This window comes from Hipposideros armiger, unplaced genomic scaffold (assembly GCF_001890085.2).
Source record: "Hipposideros armiger isolate ML-2016 unplaced genomic scaffold, ASM189008v1 scaffold_768, whole genome shotgun sequence".
Classification (NCBI taxonomy): domain Eukaryota; kingdom Metazoa; phylum Chordata; class Mammalia; order Chiroptera; family Hipposideridae; genus Hipposideros; species Hipposideros armiger.
The window spans coordinates 515,430-535,625 of NW_017732118.1; the positions used below are offsets into that span (position 1 = coordinate 515,430).

Consider the following 20,196-nt stretch of genomic DNA (forward strand, 5'->3'; position numbering starts at 1 on the left):
TGTCATATTAAGACATGGGAACTACATATTACAGATTTTTCTCATATGAGGACATCCTTAACCTTAGTCGTTTTAAGCAAATGTTTGGGATCCCTGTGCAAAAGGCTTCCTACTAACTGGCAGATAGACTCTATTTACCCCTAACCACTCAACAGAAAACAACGAAGGAGGTTTGAAGAGGCACACTGAGCTTCTATCTACCTCCTGTTAATCTTTATTAGTGAAGACAAGAGCTTAGGGGCTACTAGCTTTTAACAAGGCAAGTGCTGATCTTTAATAAACAGATAATTTCTACAATTTGTAAGGTTTAGGTAAAATGCAGAAGCTTTAGGTGTGTTGGGATGTATTGCTTGGTCTTTAAGGAACTCTTCAGTGTCAGGACTCGAAGAATTATAGGGGCCACTAATGTGATTGTTATTTCTCTAGACACAGATATTTCAAGTGTGATTTAGTTGATGCCTAGTTTGAAATCCTTAATAAAACTTTACTCTGAATGGCATGTATTCTTAAAGCAAAATGTGTTATATTGAATTCATTTTTCACTTTGACTTCCTTTATAAAACTAATGATATATCCTTGTATATCTTTGGTACCCTTGTGTAATAAGATAGCACTTACGCATACAGAAAAAAAAGGGAAAAATGCAGAAATAATAAGGAACCACAGAAATTAAGTGGGAGCGATGGGGCTTTAAATAAAGAGAGAGAATTAAGCTCAAAGAGAAGTCAACATTTTTGTTTTCAGGTGGGCCATGAACTCCCATTTTCAAATATAATTAACATTCTGAGAGTAAAAGAAAGAAGGTCAGAGATACTCAATGTCCAAGTTGCATTTTTCTCTCAAAGGTAGAAAGACTCTGCCTCCTTTTGCTCTCTCTTTGTTCTCCATTATAGAAAAACTTCTAACTATTTTAACTTCTAATACCAAGTACTCTCTTGGGGGTTTATTGCTGCTGTGGACTATATAATGTTGGTGTTCTAGCCTCTCAAATTAATGCTCAAAATTTCATAAAAGTGAATATTTGTATATAACATTTACAAATTTTTCTCCCAACTATAAAAATCTCAAAGAATGTAAATTTTGCTGAAATTATGTTGGCAACATATGTAATTCTCATAGTTAATAGTATATACAATAACCTGGAAAATATAATCTGTTGGTAGATTAAATTGAAAGCTTCATACATATTTCTTATGTAAAAAATTCACTTGACCACTTCTCAAATTATTATTTTCAAAATTAAAATGCAAGGTTTGTGGATATAGAATATTTTAGAATGAGAAACATTTTCTTTGACTAATTACCATCCTGATGTTGGATAATGTCATCGATAACTCGTGTGTGTGTGTGTGTGTGCGTGCGCGTGCGCACATATGTCTATGGATAAATGTAAATAAAAAATTTTCACTTTATTTTTCTCCCAGTTAAATCAGTTAACATTTCCTTTTGTTTGATGGCACTCAACTATCACTGAGTATTCTTCTCATTATCCCTCTTGGACACAATACGTGTGGACAAAATACATGTGGAACAGATGGCATATCCTCTCCTTGAATTAAATTATGAGACAGTACTATACAATTTTAATTAAAGTATTATTTTTTCTCAAAGACATCTTATTTACTTTTCTTTATACCATATCTTTGAACTTAATCAGCTCCATTTAAATATAAGAAAACCAAGGTAGAAAAGTTCAGTACTTTCAAAAAGTTCAATAGGTTCATAAAAAGTGACTGCAGAACTAAAAATAATAGAATTGTAGAACGGCAAGGGAAGTTGAATAGACCACCCACATTTCTGGTCAAACCTCCTCATTTCAGTGAGGGAAAAAATTGAAGGCTGAAGCAGTTAAGTGACGTGCTTAAGATTATAGGCTAGGCAGTAACAGAGCCAGAAGAGAAATTAGGTCGCCCAACTGCTGGTCTAGGATTCTTTCTACTCTACCTCACTGACCCATTGAGAGCTTGGAGTTTCTATATTCATCTAATTTAGCTGGAGGCAGCAAGCATAGCTCTGTGAAACAACTTATGACTTAAAGGGACTTGCCATCAAGTGTAAAGGAGAAGAGTACAGGGAAGACTTTGTAAAGGAAATGTCAGAGAGGGAAATAGTCATTATGGGGTTTGAGGCAACATTTGGAGAATGAGAGGAGAGATGGCATTCCAAGTGTGAGGACCAGCAGAGGCCCACACTCATATGGGAGAGTGAGAAAATTGTTGGAGGGCAGGAATGGGGCTAGAAAGCAAAATCTACTTGGCTCAGAGGATCTGTGTTGGGAATTAACTAGATTGTTGCTTGATGAAGAAAGAACTGGGAAGAACAGAAAAGGTTGGCAGAGTTTTATTCAGCACGGTTGGTAGAGAGGGAAGGGGTCACTAGGTTCCAGTGACTAGAAGCTTCATGAGAGCAACGATTTTCTTTTGTCTGCTTTGTACACTGTTGTGTCCTCAGTGCCCAGAAGAGTGCTTAGTACATAGTAAACACTCAGTAAATATTTGTTGAGTGAACAAATAAATGAATGAACGACTAAAACATGGCCAGCAATAAGGCTGAAGTTCTTGACCAAAGGGATAATGTGATAGAAACAGTATCCAAGGGAGAATATTTTTGCAAATGTGTAATGGATGGTCTCAGTCTGTAAAGGAACAGTGTTCTGTCAATATGGAATGACATGATGAAGACTTGAATAAGAATCGTAATCAAAGGTGGAGAAAAGACATGAGACGGAAGGAACATGAATGGAGGGAAAAGGACGAAACATGGACTTGAATCTGTGAAGCACAAGGATACCTTTTATGAGCCAATGGGACTCAAAGGAAAACTTCAAAATCATTTGAATTCCAGTTCAATTAAAAAATCTATCTATCTATATATCTAGCTATATCTATATCTATCTATATCTATATTTAGATTTTGTTGGGAACAGCCATGGTCATTGGTTACACATGGCTTTCATGCTACAGTGGCACAGTTGACTCTTTTAAGAAGGGTGCAGCTCACAGTGGCCCACGCGGGGATTGAACCGGCAGACTTGGTGTTATCAGCACCACGCTCTAGCCAACTGAGCTAACTGGTCACCCCAAGCTCAATTTTTTTTATTAAAAAATGGACACTTGTGAAATCCAGCACTTTTGTATATTTTGAAATACAAAACTGGCTTCAGATTCCCTTACAGAACAATGTTATAACTTGGGCAAATGCAGGACCATTTTTCCAGAGTATCTTCAGAGCTATATTTTAGTTGTGGTGCCTTGTCCCTAAAAAATAATGGAGAAAATGACTAGATTTGCAATGCAAGCTGATAAGTGTCATTAATGGTTCTGAATCTAAGTCTTCCAGTGTTACCTATCCTATTTCATAACCATCCCAAATTACCACCTTTGCTGTGCTTCTCTCAACTGAACCCTGCCATTCTGTATGGAATGACTGATGCCCTTATTTCTACCAAGTGTCAGGAAATAAACTGAATTGCTTTGATGTGAAGAATTATTTCTTTGCCTTTTATAAGTGATTGTTTATGCCACATCCTGTATTATTAGAGAGGCGTATTAAAAAGACAAAACCATTGATCTAAATATGTAAGTTCTGGAATTCGCAGCCTCTTCGATAAGCGAAGGTAACTGTTTTCTACTTGATTAATGACAGTAAGAATTAAACTGCGGTAGCTGGCATATGGGAAATTGCTGAGAATGAAGAGCCCATATTTTGGCTGACATGCTGTTTGCCGCTTTCAATTCTCCTCTTATTTCATCAAGTTCACATGAAGGAGAGAAGAGACGCTGAGTGATGTTCAGAACAGTTATAGCACCTTTCTTTTTCTTTCTTGCCAAAAGGAATAACTTTATCTACCAATATCTTTTCCATCTCACATAGTTCATTCCTTTTTAATGACAGATGTTATAAAAGCAGCCCGTGTCATTACATATACTGACTTCTTTTAGAGTTTAAGCTAAACTCTTAAGAAAGAGCATGGAGTCTCCCTGTCTTCGAAAATGCCACTGCCTATTGTTGCCCCAGACTCGTCACCAACACGTTGACACCAAATTCATGGATCAGAGGGAGATTAAAATGAGTATCTTGGAAGCTGGGGTGTCAACTTGGGTGGGAAGACCTTATAAATAAAAATCAATCCCTCTCTCCGCCTAGACGTTTTCTTCTCTATTTCATCCTTTCGCTTATTATGTATTTATGTGTAAATGCTAGATGAGCCTTTTCTTTCTTTCTACTCTATGGCATACTATGATGCTTAAAAGCTCAGACTCGAGCCACGCTCCCCAGATCTCATATCTGCCACTGACTAAGTGACGCTGGGAAAGTGATTTAGCCTCTCTGTGCCTGACTTTCTTCCAATATAAACAGAGGATAATAACAGAATCAATCTTTTAGGGCTGATGAGAGGAGCATTAAATGGGGCAAGAACTATAAAGGGCCCATGATCTTGCATGGTATGTGATGCATATATGTTAGTTCCTATTATTTATTATTATAATATTATTATTATTATTATTTCATATTAAGTGCAGATCTTTCCAAGAGTGTTTTTTGAATTAATAAATTGCAGTTTTATTTTTTTCTCATCATAGAAGTAAATATGCCGTATGTCAAAGGCTTGGGCAATTTAGAAGAACTACAAAGAAGAATAACGTCTACAGCCTAGAGGGGGTCATTCCTCCCATTGTTCAGTGCATTCCCACGTAACTATTATGAAGTCCATTCATCCTCTTCTACCTCCCTCCAGGACTGCCCTCCCTCCTCTAAACATAGAAGAAAGCACAACGTATTTTTATAAAAAGACATGAGTTAGGAAAAGCAACTGCTCAGAAAGCAGGAAGCCTGATGTCCACTCCCTAGACTTCCCGTCATTTAGGGGACACTGAGCATTTCACTTCCCGTCCCTGCTCTGTTCCCACACTGAGCTATTGTAAAATGGGTACAGCAAGAGCTTCACCCTGCTCTCCTTATAACAATGCTGAGATACATCCCTCAGCTACTCAAGAGGAAGCGGACATACAGGAAGAGGCAACATACAAAATAGGTGCGTATATAACAGCTACAGGCTTAGCCTACAGCGGATGTGGTAACAAAATCTGAGAGAAAGCAAAGGCCGGGAAGTTGATATAATCTCTCTTTAGCTGTGGGAGCTATGGGAAGGTCTCCTCTAAACTGTTAATTATAATGCGTTACAGTATTTAAAGAATGTCTTCTGTTATACATTTAGAATAATGCCAATGACAGAATTCCATGATATGTGTAAGTTAATTTTATCCCTTTCCCCATAACCTAGTGATAAGCCAAGAAAGAACTCTTATGAAATTAGGCTAGCCGTGTTCCTCATTTAAATTCATTCTAACGTCTTAATATGCAGCTCTCCCCTGGTTATAACACATAACCACTTTAATCTAATCTGAACCCTCAAGTATCATCTCAATACCAAGCAAATGAAAGATTCATTTATTCAAAATAAAATGAATCATTTTGAAATTGGGTGATTTACATAAACATGAGATATTAGCTACTTGTGCTAGAAAAATGAGGGAAATTTTGCCATTTTGATTCATTTCTGGCTTTTTTGGCCCCTGATCTTTTCCTACCTAATGTTGAGAGACTTTTTCCGCAGCTCACTCCACTTGAAGTTCATGTTATCCAAACGTCTTTGTAACAGGGCTGCGTCATCAGAACCTTCCAGGGACCTCAGGATTTTTTGGCCATTTTCATCCAGGTTGTGATAGATATCTGTGTGAGCTTCAATTTCTCCTTGGAGGTCCTACAGGACAGGAAAGAGAACACGTGCAGAATTACTAAGCAAAAGAGACCTGCTACAAATACGAATTTGGAGAACTGTGAAAAATAAACTACTAGCTCAAAAGACATTTCAAATGTTGGAATGTGACATGAATTTCTATTATATTTATAATTATAAAAAAACAAAAGATATAAGTTTGTTTTAAGGTATATCACTACATAAACGGTAGCTATTTTAAAAAGACATTTCAATTGAGCCAACTAACAAAAAGATGTACCTCCAATTCGCTTTTCTTGGTGTGTTATCTCTTCATGTTATGTAGATTGAAAGTGGGCATCTTCTTAAGCATAATAAATTTATTCCTTGACATTATGAATTAGAACATAATATACCGGGGGTGCCAAGAAAATGTATACAAGTGGACACTTTGGTCAATGTTGCTTAAGCAGTAGTTTCCCGTAATCAGAAGTGTCTGGACGCTGATGGTAACCACTTTGATCACCTCTTGTAATTGCAGAAGTCAAACGTGACTTGTATTCATCTTTCGTCATCGGTATATATTGAGTATTACAATATTCATACAGTTTTCCTTTCTTAAAATGTGTATACATGGTTTTGGCACCTTCTATATTTATAACTTTACAAATGTCATAAGTTATATCTTCTAGTCCACAGACAGATTATACAGTTTTACAAAAGTAATATGAAATAAAATTCCATGATAAAGTACACTCCAGTCCCAATCATTTCATTAAACTATGGGTCAAGTCATATTTTCCATGCACATCGTAACCTGTAGAACTGACTCTGACCATAACAGCATGGAGAGACTAATAAACAAGGCTGTACGTGGTCCATAGTACCACCAAATTAACAGGATTTTACCATAGGAGAGAATCATCTTGAAAAGACACGTTAACTTCACCTTGGTATTATAGCATCATACATTTATTACAGCATCATACATTTATTAGCAAGATTTCCCATTTAAAATACCATTGTCTTTTTAGGCTTGACAGGTGGAAAGTCCAGAGGACCCTGACCAGAGTTATGATAAGACGTTATGCATTCAACCTCATTTGTATATACACAGATCAAGAAAATTATCATAGCAGAAGAATCTGACCTTTACATGGTATGTCTTCCTGTGTAACATTTTCAGCTTGAACCGGGGACTACAGCACTGATCCTGTTGCATAGCAATCCTGAGAAAACCCAGCAACTGAAAGAGCCCTGCTTTAAAATGCCAACTTTGCTTACATTCTGTTGACAGAATGAATTTCGGAGCACAGGCCTCACCAGTCAATAATAATCAACAGTCACTTTGTACTCCCTACTAAACGGTAGCCAGGCCTGGGGATGTGGGAGGGACCTCAAAGGGAGGAGGCCTGGAATATGCAACTGACAGTTTAGATGAAACAGCCAACTTTTCTTATCATTTTGCCATGATGAGCCAGGGACATTATAAATTCATTTTCTATATGTGCCTCCCTCCTTGTTCCCAGCAGAACAGTCAAAGCCAGAAGAACATTCCTTAGAGAGCTGCCGGGGACCAGCATTCCTTTCTGCCTACACAATGAATGGAGGCTTTGTACATTATCTGACTTGCATTTAGAGATGTGTATGCTTCTGTTCAACAAGTTGAAAAATTCATCCTGAAGCTCTGAACAATTGGATTGACCGGTGTGACTAGGAGGTTGTTTCCCCCCCTCCCTCTCTTTCTAAAATTGAATTAAATGACTCTTCTCAAGTGAGGGGGAAAAGTGGCAGCAATAACATGTTCGAAACGCTGAAGAACTGGCCTGGGTTTTCAGTCACAGCCTCAGAGATGCAGAATTTTGAACGTTGCAGAGGTAAGGTAGATGGACAAGGAATGTCTCCTGTCACCATTTTTGGCAGCCAAACTATCCCTGATGGGCCCTAAAGAGAATTCTGTCCCATTTTCTTTGACTGGAAGAAGGGGAATATGGATAGAACCACATCTGAAGTTGAAAGAAGGGAAATACTAAAGCAGATCTAGTATCATCTATCTCTATTCTATCAAAAAACAATGTTCCAGAAGGAAATAGCCTGATTTTCAAACTAGCTTATGTGATGGAAAACTGGTATTGGGCTTCTTGCAAAAATGGGGTTTAATCAGCTATACATCCATTTTGTTTGTGTCCCTACATGGAAAACCATGTCCTGCTGAATTTGCCACTCCTTCAGCAAAAAAGTGAAGTTAATTTACCTAAATAATTCAGGAATGGAAACCAAACAGATCCACGTTACCCAGATAATTATACCAGTCTTTTTCTGTATTTTCCTTTTTGTTGTATTTCATTTGTACACTACCTAAAACTTTGCCTCAGAGTACACACTTAGGGAATTCAAACCAAACCTTTAGTTGTTTCAGAAAATGAGATATTGTGACTAACACAATCAGCTTTTTATATTAAGATGCGTATAAATGTTAGTGTGCTTCTTATATTATTATATATTAGAATATATATGTTCTATATAAATATATATATATTCTTATATATTATAAGAATTCTAAAGGAATTCTTATGCCCTGCATTTATAGCAGAGACCCAGGCTCAATCAACAGTTCCTTAAGATTATGTATATCATGAAGTCGTCAACACCTTGCTGAATACATGAGAGATGGCTCAAGCATAACTAGGATGTTGACTCATGAATTCACTACCTTTGTCTTTCCTATTTAAATTACACTGCATATAAACATCTTTGTTGTCTCATCAAAAAAAAAAACAATGAATACAAAATCGACCAACAGGTATTTATTGAGGACTGATTATTTGTCTAGTCTTAGCAATACAGAAAATATAAGGGAAATGCAAGAGAAAGACTTTTCTGAAAATCTACTGTGTACTTTTTATTTAATTCACTCACATTACCAAAAAAATATTGATGAGTATTTCCTGCCAAACCTCACAGATATCATACTAGGGTAAAAACTTCTCCCCTTGGAAGTTCAGAAGTAAAGTCTTAGCATTAGCAGTAAGGTGACTCTCACTCAGTATTATTACTTGCTCAGTATTAGTTCTCTAGGTCACGATGGTGGGTTAGAGCAACAAACGATACATGTGCAGTAAAGGGTTTTACAGCTTACAAACACTTATAAATAGGCCACTTCAGTTACCCTTCCTCCTGACTCTGTGAAGTACATAATTTCTCTGTTTTGCCGAAGAGAGCACTGAGGCTCAGAGATGTTTAACTAACTTGCCTAAAGTCACATATTTTGTAACGGTCAGAACGGGCAATGGATCCAGTACTTTTGACTCGAGAAGATCTTGTGCTGTCTCCACTGCCCCATTTGATATAAGCATTGGTTGTAATAGATAGTAGTCCTTCGAGCTGAACAAGGCTACTACTACTCGCAAGGGCGGGGGGAAACCAACTGTTAAGGCAAAAGAACATAGAAAGATAGCACTACTGATTTTGCTTCAAAAAGTTTACTCACGTGGATTGATTTAGTCTGAATAAAACGTGGAATCCCAACTACCCTTTTCACTTTTCATTTTGAGACTGGGGTTCTGGGATGACCTATGAGCAAAAACTGTTTACAATGAAAAGATCTCCTTACTATGAAACATCCCTGCCGCCAGAAACAGAAATTCTCCCATCAGCGATTTGCTCTGCTGTCTCTGAGAGCCATGTGCACATTACGCTAAGTAATGGCTTGACACATCAGCATAAACGTAGTGTGGCCATGTTCCTTGGGGGACGGCAGGCTACAGGACTCAGGTAGGTTGCTCTAAAATGGAGGTGAGTATCTGTGAGGAACACAGGGCTTTTTTAGGAGGTTGGCATGCTGTGGTGGACAGTTTTCAGTACAAGTAGGCAACATGAATCCTAAGCGGGGAGGAGACATCGAAAGGGCAGGCAGGAAGGAACACACTAACATTTCCATGAAACTACATGATGGCATTTATCTGAAGATGAACCTTAGGCACAGGGGCCACCAAAAAGCAGGATGTTGGGATGGAGAATCAAGGGGAGTTCTCTGAGGACAGCCAATCTGGACAAAAAGTAACGTTCACAGATTTTTTAAAGTAGTTTCATTTCACTTCTGACTTAACTAGGAAAGATCACTCCGGCCTCAGTCACCACATTCTGGATATGCTTTCTAATTTTTCTCTTCTTTTTGTTATTGTAGTCTTTAGAAAGAAAGTTTTTTTTTCTAATTACCTTTAGCAAAAAGGTAATTTGCTGCATAACAACAGAAACAAAAGCAGTAGCATATAGCAGATATTGTCCAAAGCACTGCATATATATGAGCTCACTGAATCCTTTCAGTTACCCTCTAGGGTAGGCATTATTATTATTTTCATTTTATGTATAAGCAATGAAATTACACAGAGGTTAAGTAAAAATGTTCAAGGTCAACAGCTAATAAACTATGTGGCCAGATGTCAAACCCGGGCCGTTGAACTCTAAGGACTGCGCTCTTAACCACTCGATAATACTACCTCTGAGGTTTTCCTGCTAATTTTTAAATTTTCCCTAGTAACTTTTCCTATTAATACTACTCCTGCCTACATTTCAGCAAATCTAGCACTGCCATTAGACAATGCAGAATAATGATTTCACTGCTCAAAGTGTAATTTTATGGTCTTATTAATATGGAGACTGGTAAACAGATCTGAAGCAGTGGACACAACAAGGGAAAACACAAAATAATTGAGAAAATGGGTGCAAATGGAAAAAGAATATGTAGCCCCTCCCTCCAAAGAAACATCTAGCCTAACGCTCTGTACAGTTATGGAGCAAATTTCACCTGTGAGTATCAAGAAAGTTCAGATATGAGGCAAGTAATATGTTCACAGTGTAGCAGTTTTAGGAGTAGGGAGCATCCTGTTTCCTGCAGGGCTTTTTCAAATCTCACACTTTTCCTTCTTTTCTAAGTCTAGCTTATTCCTGTCGTCAGTCCCCTTTCTCAGCCTCCAGGGAAAACTAATGGGAAAGTGCAGTTAAATAGACATAGTTCGAGTCTCCCCTTTCTCTTTCCCTCATTAGCTGTGTAAGTTTAAAAACTCTTTAATCTCTTTGGCTTTACTACATATTAAATAATAATACCTATCTGCTGGGTTGTTTTGAATATTACATGGAATAATTTTTGTCAAATACTTTGAACAGCATCCAGAACACAAAGGCCTTTAATAAGTAATAGTTAATGCAAGGGTTTCTATTATAATATAAGAGAATCAATGTGGACATCAGGTAAGAGAAATAGGCTTTATGAAGTCAGGAGACTTGCTGAGCCTTGAAGGATGGACAGGAGTGCGAGAGGTGGAGGCCAGAGGGCATTCCAAGCTGGGAGAACAGCATGGGAATGGCAGAAAGGTGGGGATGAGTTTGGTTTATGAGGAGGGGCAATGAATTATACAGCCTGGTTGGAACGGACGGTGAGCACTAGGGAGAAATTGCATATAGTCCAGGTCCTTAAATTAAGTCGAATAAAGGTCTTCTTTTAGGGAGCCACTGAGAATAAAAGTTTATAAAGAGAAGTAAAGGACAAATACAAGATTATTAAATATTAAATTTGTACTATCTTATTCGACAAGTAGAATGACCCATGGTGCCCATAAATAATAAGACAACTGGGGAAGAATATGAAAAATTACAGAACTTTTGTTAGAAGAAAAATGCCAGGAATTAGTTAGTGCTACACCCTTATTTTTATTATATTATTCAAACAAATGGTTATGACACTCTTCCAAAACATCATGGATAATAGCATCCACATTATTTCTTTTCCTGTGTATATGGAATTTTGTGTCTCTAAAAAAGAACTCAGCAAATAATAACCTCCGTATCTTGAATGCAGCTGAGAAGTAAGCAAACAAAACAAAAAGATGCACAAAGAATAAAAATAAGTAACCAAATTTCCCTAAAAACTCATTATAGACGCATACTAATGCTTTTCTGAAAGCATTAGTATGTGAATAATGACAAGGCCATTAGCTCCTCTTTACTGATCATTTTTTCCTAACTCAAATAAGTTTGATTAAGAAAAAAAAAGTGATGATCTGATTTCCAAGAACTTAAAAGGTCAGAAATGGAAGATCCAAAATGGCGGGAAGTTATCCTTGAGGGCTAAACAGAGAGTAGTGAGAAGTAATACCTGACAGAGAACCAGAGAGGTGTAAAAGAAGCCACAGGTGTGCATAGCTGGCCAAGGTCACACAGTGTGGACACGAACAGCCCTACATATATTATTAGCCCTTGAAGGCATCACCTAGTTTTAAAGCAAAGCACAAGAATTAATGTTAATAATGATGATGCTGAATAGCCAGAAAAAGCAGACTTATGTTCAGTAAACTCTAAGAAGAAAGCAGTATATATAAAACTCTTTACATAAATTTATCCAACATAGTTATTCTGAAAATGTGCTACTGCTTTAAAGAAGTTTAACCAAACAAAAACAAACATACAAAAGTCAAACTCCCCTGGCTTGGTTATCCAAAATGACTTGTTAACGATGGGCTCTAAATACTTGAGGTTTTGGAGTACACACACACACACACACACACACACACACACACACACACACTCCCCATTATGAGAACAGAAATTGAGAGTAAATCTTTAGAAATGTTTATAGCCCTCTAAAAATAAAAGGTGTGGGCTTGCATTTTGTATGTCTGGCTTTCGGAATTTTTAAAAAAGTAATTCATTTTTATTGCACGTTACAAAAGTATCAGTCTGTAAGGACTGGCAATTAAAAGTAGCAAAAGGACACAGAATTATCCTCCCTGATGAATTTTTTGAGCATCACCCATAGAGAGGAATTGGATCCACAATCTTGACCTTATAAGGACTGTGATCTAACCACCAGAGGTTCCTAATTTGCTCAGGAAATGTAGTTGGGTACAGATTCACAGTGGGTGTGCCTGTTTTTGTTTTTTTTCCCTATTTTTATATGTTGCCATTGCAATTCTTTAAAAAGCAGCCGAGTTGTCATCCCAAGAGAAACAAGAGTTAATCTGAGGACTGCCATTTGGCTTGGAGCCTGGTTGCTCTAGGTAGATAAGGAGTGTGTTTTCAGGTCCACTGCATCGCAATGCATCTTAAGCGAGCAGCTATGGATTTAGGAGTCCACAGACTTTGCTTTAAAAATGGCTGTTATTAAGCCCCTTGGAGACTATTATCCTGCAGGGTTTGTTGTCTTTGCTTTCATATCTCATTCGAAAATTCTCACACTTAAGCACTAGAACAGTGGAGAGAAGGGATATGCTCTCCTGCTTTAGTGCATTCCCAGGCGCAAAGCTTTATTTCAAAAATCTAATCTTTAAAAATGCCTGGCCTAGGGTGGATTACCCCAGAGGAAACTGAGCAAAATCCCATTTGTCAGACTGCCTTAAGCAATCCCAAACCCTGGTACCACATTGATGCTTTCTCTCCTTGTCTGACCCTCCAGTTTATTCTCTTCTTAGAATTACTTGTGAAAATTGAGTTCATTTCAGATATACTAGGTTGGAGGTATGATAAATATCTTTTCTCTTCTGCCTCTTGTTTTTCCTAGTTTCTTTGTCTTCTGTCACAATGCAAAAATGTTCTGCATATTTATTCATACACAAACATGGACTAAGTGCCTATTGTATGTCTAAGATTTCATTAGGAGCTATGGGAACACATGATATGAGAAAGATGTAGTTCTAGCCCCTAATTCCTTCCTTCCTTCCTTCCTTCCTCCCTTCCTTCCTTCCTTCCTCCCTTCCTTCCTTCCTTCCTCCCTCCCTTCCTTCCTTCCTTCCTCCCACAAATATTTAATACATGATCATCTAGGTCTGCAGTGGTGAAAAAAACAAACTTCAAACCTCTTGATGCTCATAGCATAATAAGATAAACACAGAGAGAAATAGGATAGATGGGAGACACATGGTAAACAGATAAACAAATGTTCAATAAAGTAAGACGGTGCTTTGAAGGTAACACATGGGTGGCTATAGTGACAATAATGGTGTGCGTGTGGTGATGATGGGGGTGTTGTTTGGCTATGGTGGTCAGTAACACCTACGCGAGAAGGTTCACTGTCAGCTGAGCCTTGAAGGATGAGAAGACACCAGTTATAGGAAAACCCAAGGGCAAAGAATTCCTCCCAAGTAAAAAGGGGAGGCTTTGCATCAGGAAAGGTCTTGGCTAAAACTTACAGGAAAGAATTGTGGCTGCAGATGAGGTAAGAGAGGCTTCAGGTATTGTGGGGTCTTGAAGTCCCACGGTAAGGAGTTTGAATTTTATTTCAAGTGCAGTGGAAAGGAAGAGAAACTTTAAAAGCAGGATAGTGACATGATTTGATGTAGGCTTTAAATAAATCACTATATTGCTATGTGGAGATGACAGAAGGCAGGAGAGGAAACAGGTAGACCACTTGGAGGCCAGGCTTGCTAATCCAGGTGAGAGAGAACGTGGCCTGGGCCAGGACGATTGCAGAAGGCGAGAAGTAGACTGATGTGAGATATAATTTGGGTGTTAGATTTCTGATACATACTAATGGGTGAGATGAGGAGAAAAAAGGAGAAGGATAAGTCCACATTTTTTACTTGAACAGCAGGTGAATAACAGTGTCATTTACTGAGATGGTGCCAACTGAGGGAAAAGTCAGTTCTGTGTTATATTTTCACACATGTTATGCTTTAAAATGACTGTGAGGCATTAAAGGGGAGATTTCAAATACATGTGAGAAACCCCGAGGGACATTCTGGCCGGCTTTATGAATGTGGGGTTATTCAGTGTATTGATACTGAGACCAGGAGAATGGGTAAGCAGACTTAGGGAGAAAGAGAAGAAGGAGAAGAAAAAGGGGCCTGGGAGCACCCACATTCAGAGGTCAGGTAGGGGCTAGCTAACCTGGCAAAGAAAACAGAAAGGGAGCAGCCAAAGAGGCAGGAGGAAAACTAAAAAATGATGGTGCCATGGCAGCCAAGAAAGCGGAGAGGGTTTCAAAAGGGAGAGCGTCAAACACTGCTGAGGGGTCAGTTCCATTAGAAGAGAATGTTGTCTATTGGATTTGGCAATAAAGAAGGTCATCGGTCACTTTGATGAGAACAGTTTCAGAGGAGAGGTGGAAGTAGATGTAAGAATAAGACGACTTTGGGAGGTCGACTGAACAAACAGCACTATTGAAAAGCATAGATGAGAAATAGGGCAGCTCCTAAAGGGGGATGAGGGCTCAAAGGAGGATTTGGGGGTGACTTCTTAAGGTTTCTTTTATGTTTAGAGCTTATACTTGAGGTGGGAGGTCTGATTTGAAGCAGTTGAGGGAGAGTCACAAATGTCCACATAATTAAAGAGTACTTAAAGGCATGAGTAAGTCTTCAAGTCTGGAGAGGGTGGGAGTAATGAACATATGCATTGATTGGGATAAAACATGGTATAGTGGGAAAAGCCTAGCCTTTGTTGTCATGAGATCTGTTTAGATTCTAACTTCCCCCACTTACTAGCTTTATGATCTTGGGCAAATTACAAAATATTCCAAAGCCTGTTTTCTTTCATTGATACTCAGGGCTCATAATACCTACCTTTTTAAGGTTTTGGCCAAGATTAGATGAGGTGACATGGGTAGAGCGTCTAAGTACCTAACCCAATGCCTGATGTATTGAGGGCCTTCGTTATAATTGTGTCCCTCTGGTCCCCTTCTCACTTTCCTCCATGACTCCAAACTTGCTAGCAGAGAAGGCATGGAAAGACATTTCCCAAGGAAAATGACTACCAAATGCATAGGGATGGGAGCCAGAGCAGTAAGCAAAAGCTAAGAGGTAGTTCTGAGAAAGGTCACCAGCGAGGTTCAAAGGATACAGAGTAGCCATTGAGAGTTTTGCATGCACCCTGGAGATTGAATCACATACTATAAGGATAAGATTGTACTGTAGCTTCCTGTGTACAGGCGTGACATAGTCAAAAAAGTGTTTGTGAATGATCATTTAGGGGGCAGTTTTCAGGGTAAATGGGAGCAGGGAGAGAATGCAGGCAAGTTTAGCACAAGCCATTCATGAACCAATAAAGCGGTGGCTCCAGAAACAGGGCGGAAGAAAAGGAAGAGGGACCCTAAGGTCATGGATCACTCATAAATAATGGAAATAGCTGCATGTGTGATTCAGTTTTATCCTTCTCTTGCTCTGTCTACCTTTGGAAGGTAGAATTTGGCAACGTGATAATTATTCACAAAAGCATTTTAAAGATAGAAATTATATTTTAAGTTTAATTTCCCCAGGAGTAAGACAACCATTATATATCCTGTGCCTCAAACACACACACACACACACACACACACACACACACAGACACACACCCCTTGGTGCCAAATACATTACAATGACAAAGCAAGAGCAATGACACCAAGGCTGCTCACAGGCACAGGAGACTCCTACCTAAAATATGCCCTATTATGAATTCGTAAAGTTTATGGGAGTGAGTTTTAAAGCACATAAAATCCTGAGAAAGGGTGGACAGAGCAGCACTGCATCAGAAAGCAACAAAGGAACAAGACAAACAAAGAAACAAAAACTCATAGACACAGACAACAGTTTAGTGGTTACCAGAGGGTTAGGGGGGAAAGGGGTGGTAGATGAGGGTAAAAGGGATCAAATATATTATGGTGGAAGGAGAACTGACTCTGGGTGGTGAGCACACAATGTGATATATAGATGATGTCTTACAGAATTGTACACCTGAAACCCATGTAACTTTACTAACCATTGTCACCCCAATAAACTTTAATAAAAAATTTTTAAAAAATGTTAAGATGCCATGGACACAGTAGGGAACTCATGTTGGTATCCATTTGGCTCAGCACTTATAAAAAAAATGCCATGCCTTTATAATGCTGGTGTTGGAAGATAAAACAAGCCCTCAGATAGGCTGATTTTTCTTTTTTACTAATATATCTAAAAGCCATACAAAAACCTATACTGTGTTGCATTATTACTTCAGGTATTGCTATACTGCTTCATTGCTTATAATTCGGTGAGTATTCCCTACATGAGACATCTTTCAAAAGATCACTGCCAATGGTAATCTTGAAAGGCCCTCACACTTAAACTTTAGATTGCACATTTAAATCATAAAGACAACCACCCATGAAAAGACTACAATGCTGAAGGGACTCTTGGTTTCATATTATCCTTTATGTGCAGGAATCAGCCTGTTGGAAGAGAACTATCCTTATCTGGGAGAGACCAGATGGGTCTTTCCAACAATGAAACGTGTTTATTATTGCAGAGCCACGATGAGAGCTGGGAGTGGAGTGGGGAGATGAAACGGGGTAGGAAACTGATACTTACGCCCCTTATAAATCCTTTCCATCAACTTTCTGAAGTAATCCTTCTTATCCCACAATTGAGGACACTACAATTGGGAGCAGTGAAATAATTTGTCCAAATCCCATAGCTGTTATGTGGCAGAAACAGGATTAGAGCACAGATCTAGGTGAATTTATGTTCTTTTAAACTCTCCCCCTCCGTTTCTCCTCCACCCCTCAAATACAAAGCAAGTAACTTCTGACTTGGGCTACCTGTAATGCAACACAATCATTAACTCGTTAAGGCATATGTGAGATATTTGGTTGGAGAAATGTACTCTGATGCTCTGAGAGGAATGGCCTGGCAACGGAATTATTTTCCAGTTAGGTATTAACTTATTTATTCTCCTTAGTCAACTCAGAACTAATACCTTTAATGATTTTGAATGGTTCTAAATGAATAGTATACATTCTTATTCTTAAAATTAGGCAACTATCTTCCCATGGACCAATGTACATCTGGTTATATTTATCTCTACAGTTTTTCTAGCTTATGTACAGACTTAAGAGTTAGAGAAGCTCTTATTTCCCGAATTTCTCTGCCACAGAACTATTTTTTTTCCTCTAGAGAATCACTGTAGTTCAAGATTGTATATTAGAAATAAGTGATTAGTTGATGTCTAGTCTCATCTTATCCCAACAGTGATATGTAAGAAGAAGGCAACAACATATGGCAAAGTGCCATAATTAGTTTTGATAATACACCAGAAATCATAACAGCCACATAGCTAATTTCCTCTGGCTTGTTTTAATTATGAATGTTGTAAATGCAGAACAACTACTTTATTCCATCCCCTACCCCACCAAAAAAAACCCTCATAGTATCTTTTTCAATTAAATTTATGATGACATTGGTTAGTAAAATTATATAGGTTTCAAGTATACAATTCTATAATACATCATCTGTATCACATTGTGTGTTCATCACCCAGAGTCAGTTCTCCTTCCATCACCATATATTCGATCCCCTTTACCCTCATCTACCACCCCCTCCCCACTTACCCTCTGGTAACCACTAAACTATTGTCGGTGTCTATGAGTTTTGTTTCTTCATTTGTTTGTCTTGTTCTTTTGTTGTTTTCAGTTTTATATCCCCCATATGAGTGACATCATATTGTTCTTGACTTTTTCTGATTTATTTCGCTTAGCATGATAATCTCAAGATCCATCCATGTTGTCACAAATGGCATTTCATCTTTTCTTATGGCCAAGTAATATTTCATTGTGTATATGTACCACATCTTCTTGACACAACCACAGAACAACCCTACAACTGAGGCAACTGTTTAGAACAGGTTAGCAGTATAATAAATCTAAGACGTTGCTACAGTTTTTCACTTTAAATAGCAGGAGAATTTCCAAATAATTTACAAACACACAGGCATAATTGTATTCATTTGTGAGTAAATTCATTTGTGCCTAAAGCTTAAAGATTACCTTTAAAATAAACTCTAGGTGTCCATAGTTTGAATGTTAAAGAAGGTTCTAGTATCATAATGTTAACTAAAGCCCTGCTGACATAATTGGGTCTGATTCCCTGGTGTTCTTTGGTGACTTAATTCCTGTCTACTACCAAGTAGAACAAATTACTTCTTCAGGTGAGTGTAATGAGTTTTCGCTTGTTTGTTTTGTTTTTGTGCCCACGGAGTTACTTCACCTTATTTCACTTTTCTTCTCTCATGAAATAGGGTGGGTGGTGAAGGGGACAAAGCAAAATTACTCTTTTTTCCAATGGATGAGGAAATGGAAGAAGGAATAACCCTGTGTACCTTCATATAAAGGCAGGTAACACCAACATATCTGCCAAAGGAAACATGACATAAATGAAACTGGCAAAATAGTAAGGGACATTTCTTCACTTCTAGAACCCACTGTACTGAGGCCAGAAACCCAATCATGAGTTCTCCATTGTATGCCTATTAATCCTTCCCAAAGCCTTCAGTTCAGCTCAGCACATCCTAGAGACCCTGGGCGGATCCAGGGTATTCTTGGCCTCTGGCCAGGAGCCAAGGCTTCTTTCGTCTGAGAACATGTAGAATTGAAAAAACTATCACTAGGAGAGTAAGCTTTGGGAAGGCTTAGGTCTTTCCATGCCCAGGAGATAAATTATAGAAGTTTTAATAAAATGAAAGCATAGAGAAAAGGATGTCTTTATAGATTATTTTATCTCATAAGAATTTTTACATGAGAGCTACATTGTAATATCTCACTGTATTTTCACTGTGAGGCAGTGAAAACCTGCCTCACAGTTGCCTGAGTGAAAAAGGAAAATGTTTCATTGGCTTGCATCACTGTCACTGATCTTCAGTATCAATGAAGAAGCCCAGTCACCCCAAGAAAAGAAGAGGTAAACAGGTCTTGTCCATAGGGGTTTTACCATGGACAACTGTTTTTGGTCCAGTCTCTTTACACAGGGACAGAGGAACTGTATAGTTGTCATGAATTTCTGCTCGAGTTTCTGATATAGAGTTTAACAGAAAAAACCCTCACACACAGGGGACTGAGACGCCAGTGTGGGTAATGTCTAATTATTAATGTTATCCTGAGTAGAAAATTAAGAGACTCGCTGAAAACCCTTCTGCCTGATTCTGTCCGAGTTCTGTTCCTTTCTGGCTTTCTGATTTTTTCCTTCTGTGGATTGGCCGAAAGATAGCAGTCTCCCCTAAACGATGTCTAAAAAAACTCATAGAGCCACAACCTGTAAGTTTCTTATTTCAAGAGGCCCACAGTCTCCTGCAAAGGTCTTAAGTAAACACACGGCCCAAATAACATGCAATAATGTTAAAGTGGACATAGTCCTTGGAAACAGAGAATAATTAGCCTTGTCACCAACATCTGCAGATGGTGTCACCCAAGTGATGATATTTGAGCAGGAACCTGAAGGATGAGAAGGAGCTGACCGGGAAAGAAGTTGGAAAATGAAATTTGAAGCAGAGGGAAGAGCATGAGTAAAGCTGAAGATAAGATGAGGTAAGATAAGAATCCATGTTCTAAGGAACTGAATGGATGGGAGAAGTAGATGGAGATAGTCTCAGAGACACAGAGGAAGAACCGAGGGTTGTTAGTTGGGAGGGGGTGGGGATGAAGGAGAAGGGGAAGGGATGAGACAATACAAATTAGTAATTGTAATATGGCCTCAGGGATAGAA

The 20,196-nt window shown here is 38.4% G+C and overlaps 1 protein-coding gene across 5 annotated transcripts in view; it reads right to left on the reverse strand.

Moving 5' to 3' along the window:
- Window positions 1–20,196, reverse strand: part of LOC109373985 (dystrophin-like) — a 606,466-nt gene that overhangs the window by 383,400 nt on the left and 202,870 nt on the right. For all 5 annotated transcript variants that reach the window (XM_019628250.1, XM_019628248.1, XM_019628247.1 and 2 more), the window contains exon 6: window positions 5,592–5,764. In XM_019628250.1, the coding sequence (XP_019483795.1) occupies window positions 5,592–5,764 (173 nt within the window). The remainder of the gene's footprint in view (window positions 1–5,591; window positions 5,765–20,196) is intronic.